Source organism: Candoia aspera, chromosome 2 (assembly GCF_035149785.1).
Source record: "Candoia aspera isolate rCanAsp1 chromosome 2, rCanAsp1.hap2, whole genome shotgun sequence".
In the NCBI taxonomy this organism is placed as follows: domain Eukaryota; kingdom Metazoa; phylum Chordata; class Lepidosauria; order Squamata; family Boidae; genus Candoia; species Candoia aspera.
The window spans coordinates 109,126,021-109,139,673 of NC_086154.1; the positions used below are offsets into that span (position 1 = coordinate 109,126,021).

General features: G+C 41.5%; 1 protein-coding gene across 5 annotated transcripts in view; it reads right to left on the minus strand.

Annotated features, from left to right (window-relative positions):
• Window positions 1–166: 166 nt before the first annotated feature.
• ITGB4 (integrin subunit beta 4) overlaps window positions 167–13,653 on the minus strand; it is an 82,341-nt gene continuing 68,854 nt past the window's right edge. For 2 of the 5 annotated variants that reach the window (XM_063293084.1, XM_063293083.1), the window contains exons 33-40: window positions 9,771–9,920; window positions 9,355–9,525; window positions 7,182–7,334; window positions 6,296–6,484; window positions 5,625–5,780; window positions 5,232–5,396; window positions 3,609–3,725; window positions 167–2,437 (exon numbers count right to left, since the gene is read on the minus strand). In XM_063293084.1, the coding sequence (XP_063149154.1) occupies window positions 2,295–2,437; window positions 3,609–3,725; window positions 5,232–5,396; window positions 5,625–5,780; window positions 6,296–6,484; window positions 7,182–7,334; window positions 9,355–9,525; window positions 9,771–9,920 (1,244 nt within the window). In that variant the 3' untranslated portion in view covers window positions 167–2,294. Of the gene's footprint in view, window positions 2,438–3,608; window positions 3,726–5,231; window positions 5,397–5,624; window positions 5,781–6,295; window positions 6,485–7,181; window positions 7,341–9,354; window positions 9,526–9,770; window positions 9,921–12,456; window positions 12,679–13,653 lie in introns of all 5 variants that reach the window. The other 3 variants (XM_063293087.1, XM_063293085.1, XM_063293086.1) reach the window with 3 other exon arrangements.

A 13,653-nucleotide genomic window follows, 5' to 3' on the forward strand; every position in this document is an offset into this window, starting at 1 on the left:
TTTTAGTAACACCTTCAGGTAGAAGTTCTGTAATATTTTGCTTTTGCAGCTAATCCTGTTGAGGCTTAGGTCTGTACAAGATCTGCAATGTTGCCCTTATTAACAGTCAAACTGCAAGTTTCTTTTTACACATAGCATATTTGGAAATATAAAAAAACAGCTGCAATCATAGAGAAAATGTTTATTAAGTGCAATACAAAGCCATCTGGTCCAAAGCACCATCTGTCAGATCACTGAAATACTCAGACTGCATATGTATTTAATTCCATCAACCTCTGCAAGTCATAATAGTCTACAAACATGTAATTTACATTATACTGTGTTTTCCATTACATGAGTGAAAACATAGGATGTCTTTTAAACTTCTATTTAGAATGACTATGTCACTGGAATCTGGCCCATTAAATACCTCCAATGACTCTTTGGATTATACCAAGATGTGTGGCTCTTACTCTGAGTGAAAAGGATTATAATATGTAGTAAGGGGTTGCAACAAACAGGAAATCATGTCTGAAAATGAAGCCGAAAGCTCTATAAGCTATTTGGAACTCCCTTACAAAGGAGCCAGGAAATAATTCATTTTGTTGAATTCTAAAGAAATATTGCCCTTTTAAAAGACAGTCCAGGAACTTTGGCAATTCATCCTGTTATGAATGAGTCACAGCACTGAATATGGGATTCTAAGAGCTTTATCTTAATACGTCTTGCCTGAATGGCCCAACTGCATTACTCTTCCTAGTGGTGTTGGTAGGCAAACCTTTAGTTTCAAGAAATGTTTGTTTGTTTGTTTATAAATTTATTCACCGCCCATCTCCCCCTCATGGGGGACTCTGGGCGGTTTACAATAAAATGCAGTTAAAACTTAAAACCGTTTCAGTCTAACAATACAATAAAATAAGAATATAAACTACATATTCCACCTGCCTCCAGTCATGTCTGTCTACTCAGAAAACCGCCCACAACTATGGGGCACCTTCAACTTGTGGGGTGCAGGATAAGCCAGCTAGCATTACCCACACCTTGCATGATGATTGGCACTGAGGAATAAACCATCATCGAGATACATAAGCTGCCACTTAACTGCATGCAGGCCTTCTCACTGAAGAATCCCTGGGCAACTTCTGAAAAATGCAGCAATAGCTCTAATGTTAATTTTGGTTTCAGTCTGTTTCCAAATGGATGGCTCTTAGGACTACTTTCCAAAAGATACTGTGGCATGATTCTATCATTGCCACTTTACCAGATTCTCTTTGTTTAAAAAAAGATTGAAAAAGTAGTTGGAAAATGCATGGAAAACAATGACTCTTGGACTATGAGCAAGGCTATGGTAATTGCATCATAAAAGCCTCATCTGAAAGTAACTAAATTGTTGGCTAAAAGTAAATGAGTTCATTTTGAGAGCTTCCTATCTAAAAAAGATATTGTCCATAGCACAATGCTAAATGTTTGACACTAAAATTGGAAACTTGAGATCAATACCTTAATTGGCCCCATGTTGTATCAGGGATTCTTTGGAAAAGGGTTTACAAGTAGTCTTTGTTTAGCAAACACAATTGGGACCAGCAACTCAGTTGTTAAGCGAAGCAGTCGCTAAGTGAAACCATGACTGCTTATGATCCTACTTCAGCTGTCCTTTGCTTTACAGACATGCTAAGGTTGTAAATGTGAGGATTGGTCATAAAGTTACTTTTTCATCACTGTAACTGCAAATGATTGCTAAACGAGGCAGTCACTAAACAAGGACTACCTGTATGTATTTTAGTAACCCTGTTTTTGTTAACCTACCAATGAGTTCCTACATACTGCATACATACTGCACAGCAGGGGATTTTACACCTACCATAAAACAATCTGGATAACTCCCCTGCATTGCAAGGAACGTATATGACAAAAAAGATGTTACCAAACTCGGGGGGGAAAAAACTGCAGATGGTATTAATATCAACAGGGAGGAAGAGATCCAGTTAAAATATGCAAAACTAAAAGGAATTTTGAAAGGAAAGGATTTCAAACCAAATCCAGAGCAGTAAAGCAAATGCCCAGGAGTTGGACTCAACGTAGAACTAGCCAAGAGAGCTTCATAGCCAAGCATTCTGCTAAAAGCTCCTTTCACAAGAAGCTAGGTTACCAGCTAGGCCATGTGCAGATCCCACCTGGTGGGATCTCAAAAGCAATGGCCAGTGAGTGGTTTTTAGGGCTGATGCAGTGCAGAGGTTGCCATCTGCTTCCATTTGGAAGACAGCCACAGAACATTTTGTTGAAATCTGTGTCTTTTTGGCGGTTTCCTTCTGCACTCAAGCTTCATAGAATTGCCTCTCTGTCTGTCTGGAGAATGTCCCACTATTGCTTGACATTGTGCTGGTGACATATTCTTTGGTAATCTGTTTGGTAAGGGTACTGCCACTCTCCACTCGCTGGGTGGTCATCAGCATGCCATCTGAAATGAGGGAACAAAACAAAGGTTGCATAAACAGCAGCTCCCGTGGCTAGTTTTGCACATCATTCTTAAAGCATAATGTAGGACGTTTAGGTTTTGTTGAGTATGTGGTGTAAACCCCAATACTCTGGTTTATAAAATTTTGAGAACCCAGCCAATTGTGGTTTATTCACTAAACTGTAATTAAACAACGGCTTATTATGATGGTGTGAGCTCAATCTATGTGCATGAGCACTTGGCCATGCGTATGTGCAAACCTACACAATTTATGTTTTGTTTTGTAGTCCCTAAGCATCACTTTTATGCCTTCTGCACCTGCACAGGGTTTCATTTAGGAACACTCCAGAGCCATTTATCTGGTAAGTCTAGCCCTGTTCAGGCACTTGGGAAAGAGTTATACCCCTCTTGAGAGAAATGGCAAATATCCCAGCCCTTCCTGAAGTCATGCTTCTGATATCATCTAAAAGACAGACATCTGTATACCATGTGCAACCATCTGTAACATAAAAGGCTTTATTTATACAACTACGCAAACATCTGCCTTAAAGGATCTCATGGGGGTGACTGCAGGCACTCATTGCTGCTTGTGTGATTAATATAATCCTTTCCAAAATGCCTGAATGGTGTTGGGGTGCTGGTGCTAGTGTGCTTTAAGCAGTAGCAGAGTGCTCTTGAGAACAATAATATTGAGCGGAAGCCTCCATTTAATTTGTTTCGTACAAAGAAAGTAGTCCTTAACTTAGAAATAACTGCTCTGGTACCGTTCCTGGTCTTAGCAGTGATAGGAGTGTTTCCTAATACTATGAAGAGAATACAGTACCATTCAGTAAAGCTATGTATGAAAAGGCCTCTTCTGCCATTTTTCTAGGGGAGAAAAACAGCTCTATTTTTTTGGAGTTGATTGGAAGGCAGGGAAAGAGGCCGAAAAGGCCTCATTCTCGTAATGTTAACATAAACATAACTTCAGGAGTAGACTGGACTTCTTTCATCCTCATTTAACTCTGTCTGAATGGAGATTTCAACCTTCCCCTTGCGATACCAGTGTCTAGAGAGAGATTCGGGTTGGTTCTCAGAGGAATCCCAGATACTATTAATTAACACTGTCCCAGAGATCTCAGTGAGGTCAGTGAAAATCAAACAATCCCCTATTTCCATCATTCCCCTTTTTTACCTGTATATAAAGGATCCAGTAGAGAGTGAGTGATGCTCGTTTGGGTACTGTATTCTGTAGGGAGATTGTATACTTCCTCGCTGGTGAATTGCTGAGTTCCATATTGAGAAAATACTCCTGAACCAGAAAGGATGGGGGGGGGGGAAATGTAATTTAGCACTTGGATATCTAATCCTCATTCCATCTAATGTCATAAAAAACTGACCTTGAGAAGAAATGTGAGACGGTGGTGTCTACATTAAAGCAAAAAAAAAAAATGTCTTTTTTGTTTTAAGTCTATTCTTACAAAGACTAAGATGACAAAAACTTCTGTTACCTTATTTCTAGCTAATCTTCCTACATAATCAGTTTGTTTATTATTTCTCCATTTACTGTCTGTCTCCCTTTGAATTAAAATGGGGCTCACAACAGCTTAAAAAGAGGAAATTGTTATAAAAATTGCCATGCAGGTCAGCTTCCTACTCAGTAAGAAAAAATCATTAATTTGAGATAAGAGGACATTTAAAATGTCCATGCATGCACCATGTTAAGGAAAAAATGACACACCATTCAAGGTGCTATCTATTCCCATATATTACGCTTCCACAAATTAGGTTCTGAGGATGCAAATTTGGCACATCCACATCACCCTAACTTTGGGTTTGGGATGCCTTACTAATTGTTCTTTAAGGGCACATCCACATGTGTATTCTTTTTAATTTCAAAAAACTTATACAGCTGCCCATATTGTAACAATGGTGCAGAAAACATTAAAAACGATCAGAATAAAACATCAATAAACACTATAAAAACCCATGGGGCCCTGGGACCACACTCTCCCATACATCCACATGCCATCGTCCTGGATTACAGCCTCACCTTACCCCAGCGCTTGTGGGAAGAGCCAGCCCTTCAAGGGCTTCTAGAAGGCAAGGAGGGTGGGGGCCTGCCGGATCTCTGGGGGAAGGGTGTTCCACAGAGTGGGGGCAGCTGCAGAGAAGGTGCACTTCCTAGGTTCCACTAGATGACAACATTTAAGGAAAGGGACCGGCCATGCACTCTGTCGTCCTCATCTCCAGCCCAAAGCTAAGGCCACCTAAATTGGGGGTTTTCACATCTGATAGGAATGTGCAGTATTTCACATCTTCTCTGGAAACAAGCCTTGTTACAAGTGCAGCCTTCAGTACTTCAGAGATGACTGTGATGACTTGGCAAAGGCTGAAATCTGCTCAGTTTTCACTGGCTGCTTTTTACTGCTGTGGGCATGCCACCTCTCCTTCAGTTGCTGGCAACTCCCCTTTGTGGCCATTTCAGTTTAGGCAGCAGGAGTGATCAGGCACCACTTATCTGCCCATGGAATACCTGACAAGACCAGAGCCAGCGCCGGCAATTTCTATAATTTGTACTCTGCAGTAAGAAAGGAGGGTGGAATTGGGATTCTGTATTTTTTAAATGTGTGTGTGTGTGTGGGTACAAGGAGTGCAATGCAGATTTATTCCCAAGAAAGCCTCTAGGTGCTTAGGCTAGTTTGCTCAACAGCTCCTTGTCTGAGCAACAATACCACCCTCTTCCTAGTTGACAACATGCTCTTGACAGCCCACAAAGAAGAACAGATGATAGAACTACTTTGGTGACAAAGCATACCTGCATCTTGAGATTCAATGGTGATAATGCCCTCTCTTTCAGGACCAAAGCCTTGGGTGGTCTTGGCTTGCACTTTGAACTTATATGGAACATTTTCACTCAGGTAGGGCACTGTAAGGGTGGTCTCTGGGTTATCCCCCTCCACATAGATATTCCTGGGTTCCCCTGACCAAACAAAAATATAAACAACCGGTAGGAGACTTAAGGAATAATACATACTTTGACCCATTCCCTCCTCATGCCAGACATTTCATTTCAGGGGATTCCTATGGTTGTGTTGCACAGAAGGAGCCAAGGGACTGTCCTGCTCGCTTCTACAAGTCAGGAAATGCTGTTCATCAGCTGGGGGAGTTCTGCAACTGAAGTGGAATTTGTTTCAAAACGGTGACATACCTCCACCATGCAGTGTCTCACAAGTGACCATATAGCCCAGAATGAAGCCATTGGGTTGGCGGGGTCTCTCCCAGCTTAGCTGAAGTGAGTCTGGACTCAAGGCTGTGAATACGAGAGGTCCTGGAGCACTGGGAGTGCTCAGGGTAAATGGTGACCCTATCAAATAAAGAAAAATGGTCTGTTAGAAGAAAATCAAACCAGTAGCAAACAGAGGCATAGGCAAAGATTTAGGTCTGTAATGTATCTGGGCTTTTCCAATATCTTATTTGTTGTTAAATCAAGAAAGCTAACCCAATTGTGTCTGAAATTTACAGGAAGTGAAATGCCACTCAAGATTCAGTGTAATATAGTGGTTGAATGTTGGACTGGCACTCGGGAAGCTCAGATTCAAGTCCCTACTCAACTATGGAGCTGACCTGGGCCACTCTCTCTCTTAGCTAAACTACCTAACTACCTTAATTTTAAAATGAGGAGACAATCTTACCCCCTTGAATTCCCAGAAGAGAGGTAGAATATGAACAAACAACTACAAACATTATTTTCATGCAGTATAAGCACAGATCTACTTTGAACCCCTTCTCCAAAAATGCACAGCTGAAAATCAACATTTGGAAAAGTAGTAGCATATCCATGCAATTGCAAACACTTCAGAACAATGAACAACCCGTTACCTGGCACAGGACTGAGAGGGCTGCGGGGATCCACTTGTGACTCAATGGTTATCACACCTTCTCTTTCTGGACCCCATCCCTCATCACTTTGGGCCTTTACTTTGAAGACATAGGAGTGGTTAGGTAACAGGTCATCCACCACCACAGAGTTCTGCATTGGATTGGGAATTGTAAGTCTTTTTATTTCACCTAAGAAATGGGAGGAAAACCAGCTGTCATCAAAACTGTGGCTTCTATTGGCAGAATGGGTACTGCTATTGAATGTAGTAGGCCGAGTGCTACACATCACACCTTGAGGCACCTATGTGCAAGAACTTTTGTTCAGAAATAATTGTGAACGTTTCATGCAAAATTCTTCATACATGATCAATGCACTTGGTTTTACTCTGTTTATGCTTTCACATCAACAGAAAAACTACAGCCTTGTCTCTTTAGTAACACGTATCTCACAGATAAGAAAAAAAAAACTAAAGCCACTTATTCTGCCAATGGCTTATTTGGGAATCAAGGAGTTCAGACATTTTGAACTTACTGTTTTTCATCAGGACCCAAAATCACATCACCCTTATTCCAGTCAAATAGCTGTTTTCTAACAGATCCTTGGATGATATATTAGAAAACATTATTCAGCAGGTACAGAAATATCTGTGAAGTTTCTGCCTCTGATAGGGCTTGTGGAAACATCTGGAAGGCATCAGGTCAGGGAAATCTGTTCGAGCAGTCTGGAAACAGACCTTAGCAATAAGAAACACCAATATATATATATATATATTTGGTGTTTATTTCCATGTTACAAAGCATGTTCTGATTGCCCTAGAATGGTACCTTTTGACCAAACAGGATTTTCTGTATATATTCCTTTAAGCACAGAGGGAGCTTCACTGACCTCCACTGAGGAGCTGGTACTGCACGCTGTATCCTTGCACTTCTTTGTCACAGTGGGGTTCCTGCCAGCTGACTTTCAGGGAGGTTGGCCCCAGGGCAGAGAACACCAAGCGTGTAGGAGTGTCCGGAACACTCAGCAGCTGCATTCTGGAATCTGAGGCTGATAGAAAATAGCAGGATTGGATCTGAAGGCAGGGAAAGGACCACATGCAATCCTCCACATGAGCATGAGGACTCCTTTTGTATCAAAGAAGAACAAGCAAAGAGTAGGAGCTGTTGGGAATCTAGCCAGAAGAGATTTAGATGCTGAAGTGAACAGTAGTGCTGAGGAATCATTTTAATTTGACAGTGATAAGAGAACTCAGCCACATTGTGTGGTGACATGCAGCAGGAAAAGAAGAGGAGATTTGGTTTTGTCAAGGAAGCATTTCTTTTTCTTGACCCCAGGGCAGGGCAAGCTCCCATGTGGAAGCCAGGTTAAACTCACCCACCCTGACACACCAGGCCCTAGCTGGTCAGTTCTTCATGGACATCTTCAGAGCGAGTGTAGTCCCTGGCCTTCTGGGGCTGGGGAGGACAAAATGCACCCCTGACTGTTCATTTTGCAGAGTTCTTGGTACTCTCCGAGCTTGGCTGTTTGCTTGCAGACATTTCATTACCCAACTAGGTAACATCATCAGTGTGAGTATGTGGGGTTGCTGCCTGTTTATATACAGTAGCTTGCCCTGCCAGTGTTGGTGGGGGTGTGGTTTTCTCCTTGGTAGTTCCTTGATTGGGGTATTATTTTCTGCTTGACTGTATGTCTGGTGTTAATCCCTGCTTATCTGGGTGTTGGTTGCTGGAGAGGATGTGTTCTGGCCTTTTTGTTTCCTTCATAGCTTTCTTATTGTCTCTCTTGAATGGTATGTAAATGTTGTTTATCTCTGTGTGTCTTTTGATGGCTGATTTGTCTGAATGCCCTAGGAATTCCCTAGCATTTTTCAATGATGCTAATTATTTCCCAGTTAAAACTGGTTGAATGTGTCTACGTGTGGTAAGATTAAGGAGTTCTTGTCATGTCTTTTTACCGCTAGTGGGTATTTGTGGATGTGCTCTGCTAGGCTTCTGTCTATCCCTTCCTACATAGTGGCTGTTACAGTCCTTGCACTGTATGTTGTAGTTGATGCCTGTTTTTTCTTTTTCTGTTTGTTTTGCCTGAATGTCACTCAGAATGAGAAGGGGACAATTAAATATAGTCATGATGGTAGTTGTTCTGCACCCAAGTCAGAACTGGAGAAGTGGAAGACAAAATTATATAGTAATTGTTATCTGAACTGCAGCAATTCCTGGGGTGCCTCCATTATGAGGGATGAGATTGCTTTCCATGCAGCTCAGCCAATCCACCAAATCTCTCACTTCTCTTGCTCATCTCCTTGCGTCTAGGCAGAGGAGTCAGGCAGGAAAAGGCTGCATGGCTGATTCTTGCAAGTGGGTAAAAGCATCTGAGATGCCTACAGAAAAAGACTAACTAGAGATGGTGTGAGGGTCAAGGACATTCTTAAAGGATATTCAGTAAGGCAAAAAGGGAGAGAGAAAAAGCATGAGCAAGTTCCCAAAACACTTTGCTTCCTCCTTAAAGGCAAGACTCATCTGGCCAAACAACCCCTTCCTCTTGGGAAATAAGAAGTTGCCCTGTCTTCCAAATGTTTATCTTGGATGCAGACAAGCTGCTTTCCTTTCTATAAAGGACAAGGCAGCTTCGAAACCAGAGGGAATGGCCATAATTGTAAGGTTGTCAGCTATACTAAATGCAGTCTATGAACCTCAGCAGCTCCTTAATATAAACATATTTTAAAGGGAACATTTTTCAATGTTTGCCTGCTATGGCCTGGGCAGATGGACATGGAGACACAGAAGAATTACACATCGCTGAGGATACTGCCTGAGCACTTATTCCCTTGAGTACATAGTACAGTATAGTAACTGAAGTGATGCATCAGAACACAAAAGCCATCAAGGTGAAAGAGAGGGAAGGTTAAAGAGCAGACCAAATTGGCACATGCACACAAGCAGGTCTACAAGCAAAGCCAGTCAAAGGAACTTAACATGGATAAATTAGCAGCTTATGAGATGAGCCACTGTAGCTGGAGCAAATAGCTTCACAGATGATAGCCATGCTATGCCATTTGCTGTACCTAGATATTTGGAAATCCAAGCAGGCCCATCAGTCATGACTATAGAATCCCGAGCATCACTGCTGTCATAGTAACCCATCACATTTGCCCTCCTAAAGCCCACATCCTGTGGTATCTGGCGAATCCTCCTAGTTTCTTCATATATGGGAGAGAAAACATTCTTGGATGGGTCTAAAGGACATGCCAAAACAGAGAGAAAGAAAGACACACCATTGAGAGCACCAGAAAAGACTGCGGCACCAACACCAGGCATAGCAACTGAAGGAACAGTCTGAGGAAGAAGGATTGACTTTTCCTTTCTAACAGGCGTGAGAGACCAAGTGAGAGAGAAAGAGCTCAACTAACTGGAACCTCCTTCTGGTGGAACACCGAACATTATCAAATCACCAACAGATTAGTCCACATTAGTCACTCACCATGTCCAGACACCGTGGTATACTCTCTTGTTAGCGATGAGCTTCCCATCACTCTTCTCTCATGGTGCACATGTGGACTTAGATGATTTCGGGTTAAACTTCCACCACTGCCAGGGAAGGCAATATCCAGTCGGCCATTCATCAAATGTTCTGGAAATGATTCAATTTGCTACAGTTAACATTCATCATCAGTAACTATGGATATGCATCTCAGCCAATCAATATGAGACTTGACAATAAAGATCTCTTAGTATGGCTGGGCTCACACTCTGTGCTAAGCCATAATGTGGTTTAATTTTTACTTAGTGAAGCCAAACACTGTGGCTCATATACCAAGGCTCATGGCACATGTTGTATGAAATCAGCCAATTGTGGTTATATTCAACAATACATGTTTAAATCAAATAAATGGCTCAGCAAGATGAGTCAACTCAAAGTTTCTAGAATCAAACCTCAACCAAGTGCCCCCAATATACTGATTTCAGTTCTATTATTCCCAAACAGATACGTTGGCTGCAGATTAATAGGATTCAAAGCTGAAGACACCTGAACAGCACCAGTTTGGGAAAGGCTGGCCTCAGCTTTATTCTGCTCCTTATCTAGCATGTGCATTTTGGGACTTCGTAAGAACCAACATCTCTTGCACTGCGTCACTTAAACCCACAATGCACAAAGAAGCATCAATATCAGAACTAAACGGACTGAAAGGACAAATAGTAATAGAGCAAGGGTTAGTTAAGTCAGAAGGTGGCTTCATGTTCATGTATGCCAAATGATGTACCGAATGCCAAAGGATATGATATTCAAGTAATGCTATATTTCTAAAAGGAAAATGTTATTACCACTTAAATCCACTTTAAAACAAACAATCACAAGTTCCAGGCTCTTGGAAACGATAAGATACGACTATAATTGCTAGAAATTTTACAGCATTCATTAGACAGGTTCATGTAAGACTAATATATCCAAGTATCTGTCTGAATAGTTAGAGAGCCTCCATATTCAGAGGCATTATGCATGCTGGAGCCAGATATCAATAACAAACACTCTGGATGGCCATCTTTTTTTTCTGTTTTTGAGTCCTTCCAATCAACGCAGTTAAACACTATTGGAAACAATGCAGGGCAAGATGGAGAGACAGTCTAAAATGAATTGCAGAAAATGCTCATGGGAAGGCATTGGTTCTGTCTTAATGGTCCCAGGAATGTACTGAATTTCTTAACAGTCATTGGAATAGTTGTCGATTACACAATGTAGTATCCCCTACCTGGTATTGTTCAGATGTTTAGGGCAACAGGTTCCATTAAGGAGAATGACAGAAGCTGTCACGTGAAACAGCTGGAACATACCAGGATGGTGAAAGTTCGCCAAGCTTAGCATGTTCAAGAAAATCATAGCTATACTTTTAAAATTTGGATCCTTCTAAAATATCTTAAGACAAGAAATTGTAGAAGTCTGCCCTGACTACTGTATTGATTCATTGGATTCATATGGTCTGCTAAGCAATAATATGGATCATCTGGTTTAGTTCAATGTAAAGAACAGATAAGGATGCCTGGTTTGTTGGTGGTTTATTAGTTTATCCTTGTTTTTATGGCTTGTCCAAAGCCTCTAGCCTAGCTCACAAAATGTGCAACAAAAATTACTAAACACAAGAGAAAACAAATCAGCAATTGTCCAAATATGCTACCACAATTTTTAGCCTACCTGGAAAACTGACTCTGCTTTGTTCAGCAAACCATGGTTAAAGGAAATTGTGGCTTACTATAATGTGTGAATGCACTCATTATCTAGTATATTTCTAGGCACATAGTTATTCTGTCCAAGACATAGAAACGATTCCTGTACTAAGTTGCTTTATTAAAAACATTTATTCTTGCCATGGGTTGTTGATGAAGGGTTCAGCAAGTTTAACAGAGGGCTACTTGGCATTTAAAATTATTCTTTTGAATAATGAAAATAGCCACAACTTGCCCAAGACTGGACCACACTGTGAAAATGTCAATTTCATCATCTTCTTGACAGGGCCAAAAAAACTTGTTAACTATCACTGTTGAGACAGACTTTTCTTGACTTTTCAGAGGGTGCTATAGCAGAACACTATTATCTTATGCTAGTGAGATTCCAAATTGCGGGGGGGGGGGACTCCAAAAGCTGCTGGGGGCTTCCTTCAGGTATAATCTATTGGGGGATGAATGCCAGTAATGGGAAGGCCTGAAGGAAATAGTGGGTGACACTATCCAGTCTCTGTCTTTCTGACCACTAGTTTTTTTCTTTCTTCTTCTCCCAAGTAGCTGGCTGCTAAGAAGGAAAGGAATGTTATTAGATGTCTGAACTGACTGCTTGCAGAGGGCTTTTGAAATTAGTTTGTGGGTTATGTGAAGAGCAGAAATGGGCAACATGTGTCCCAAAAGGATTCTCTCTCTTGCTCTACAGATGTCATCTCTTTGTACTCCCCATTTCATCCCATTCAATTCCATGCCTAGGATAGCACTGACCGTGGTACTAAATAACCCACCGCAACATACCACAAGCAGATTCCATTACAAATACTAAATGTATCATGCCATCAACATGTGCATGTATCTAGTCTAGGGATAGCTTGAATAAGTTAGATTTTTCCAGCCCCTTGGAGCAGAATGTGACATCATGGTTACTGGAAGGGAGGAAGGTGGCCATCCTTCACCTGGTTGGGGCTGGGGAGTCCCACTCCTTGGTAGACTGCCGCTGGTTGCATCACTGTCCACTAGCTCAGAGGGGGTGCTACCTTCATGGAGGAGACCCTCTGTGTCCGAGGAAAAGTAACTGCTGTCCGAGTAACGAGGGATCAGTTCTGCTGGGAGCCTCCAGGCGACGCGACGAAGGTCCAGCTCATCCCCTAGCAGCTGCACATATTTCCACCGAGAGCCTTTTGGAACAAGTGAAGGACTTGCGTTGGCACAGTCGGAAGAGTGCAGGAAGCGCCATAAGGGGTACAAAGCAGGCAGTCCACCACCTGCGAGCTACCTGCAATCATGCCTTAGTCTCTCCTAGCAGCAGTTCAGGGGAAAGCACAGCATTCAAGGCCTCTTGCTGCAGTCTAGAAAGAAGTCTGCTACTTATGCCCTGTACCAACTGTACCCGTGTTCAAATTATGAGTGGAAAGGGGAGACCCAAGCAGAATCCATAAGGCCCACTCTCTGATTTTTACCAATTATAGTCAAATTATGACATCCTGCTGTAAAAAACAAAAAAACAAAAAAAAAAAGAGAGGGGGACTCTAGAAGCAACAGGTCATAAAATTGGGGCTGGCCTCCCTTTACCCTCTACCTCCAATAAATACAACCATTGGATGATAAATTTTTTAAAAAATCACAATTAGGTGTAAAGTTATATTAGCCAGGAACTAGGATAATACCCAGTAGTTGTCTGGGCATCTTTGAACGCCATTTCTAAACTGGGAGCTGGAGTTTGTTTCTCAAACTGCCTTATTTGCACTAAGTTCATCATTAAGCCTTAATTGCCATCAGATATTGATTTATTTATTCAATGTGTAGCAGGACCCCAAAATCTGTGTATACCCTGTGCAGAGCCACCTGGAAACAAGTTGCACTGAGTTAATTCATACTCCCAAGTATGCATGTATAAGAGTTCAGTGTAAGAATAGAAAAAGGAAATCATTTCCAAACTTTCTGCATCATTTCAGTAGCTTATACAAAATGGCTATGTAACATAACTCTAGGGCAGCTGAATCTTGCAGCATTCAGTTGTGGTTATGCCCAAATAAATCCATTTGTGTATTACTGTGACCTTAAAATCACATTATTGTCCTTATCATGTAACTATCCATACACATACACAGCAGAACTGAAGCGTTAATTTATAAAATAAAAGATCAGAACAT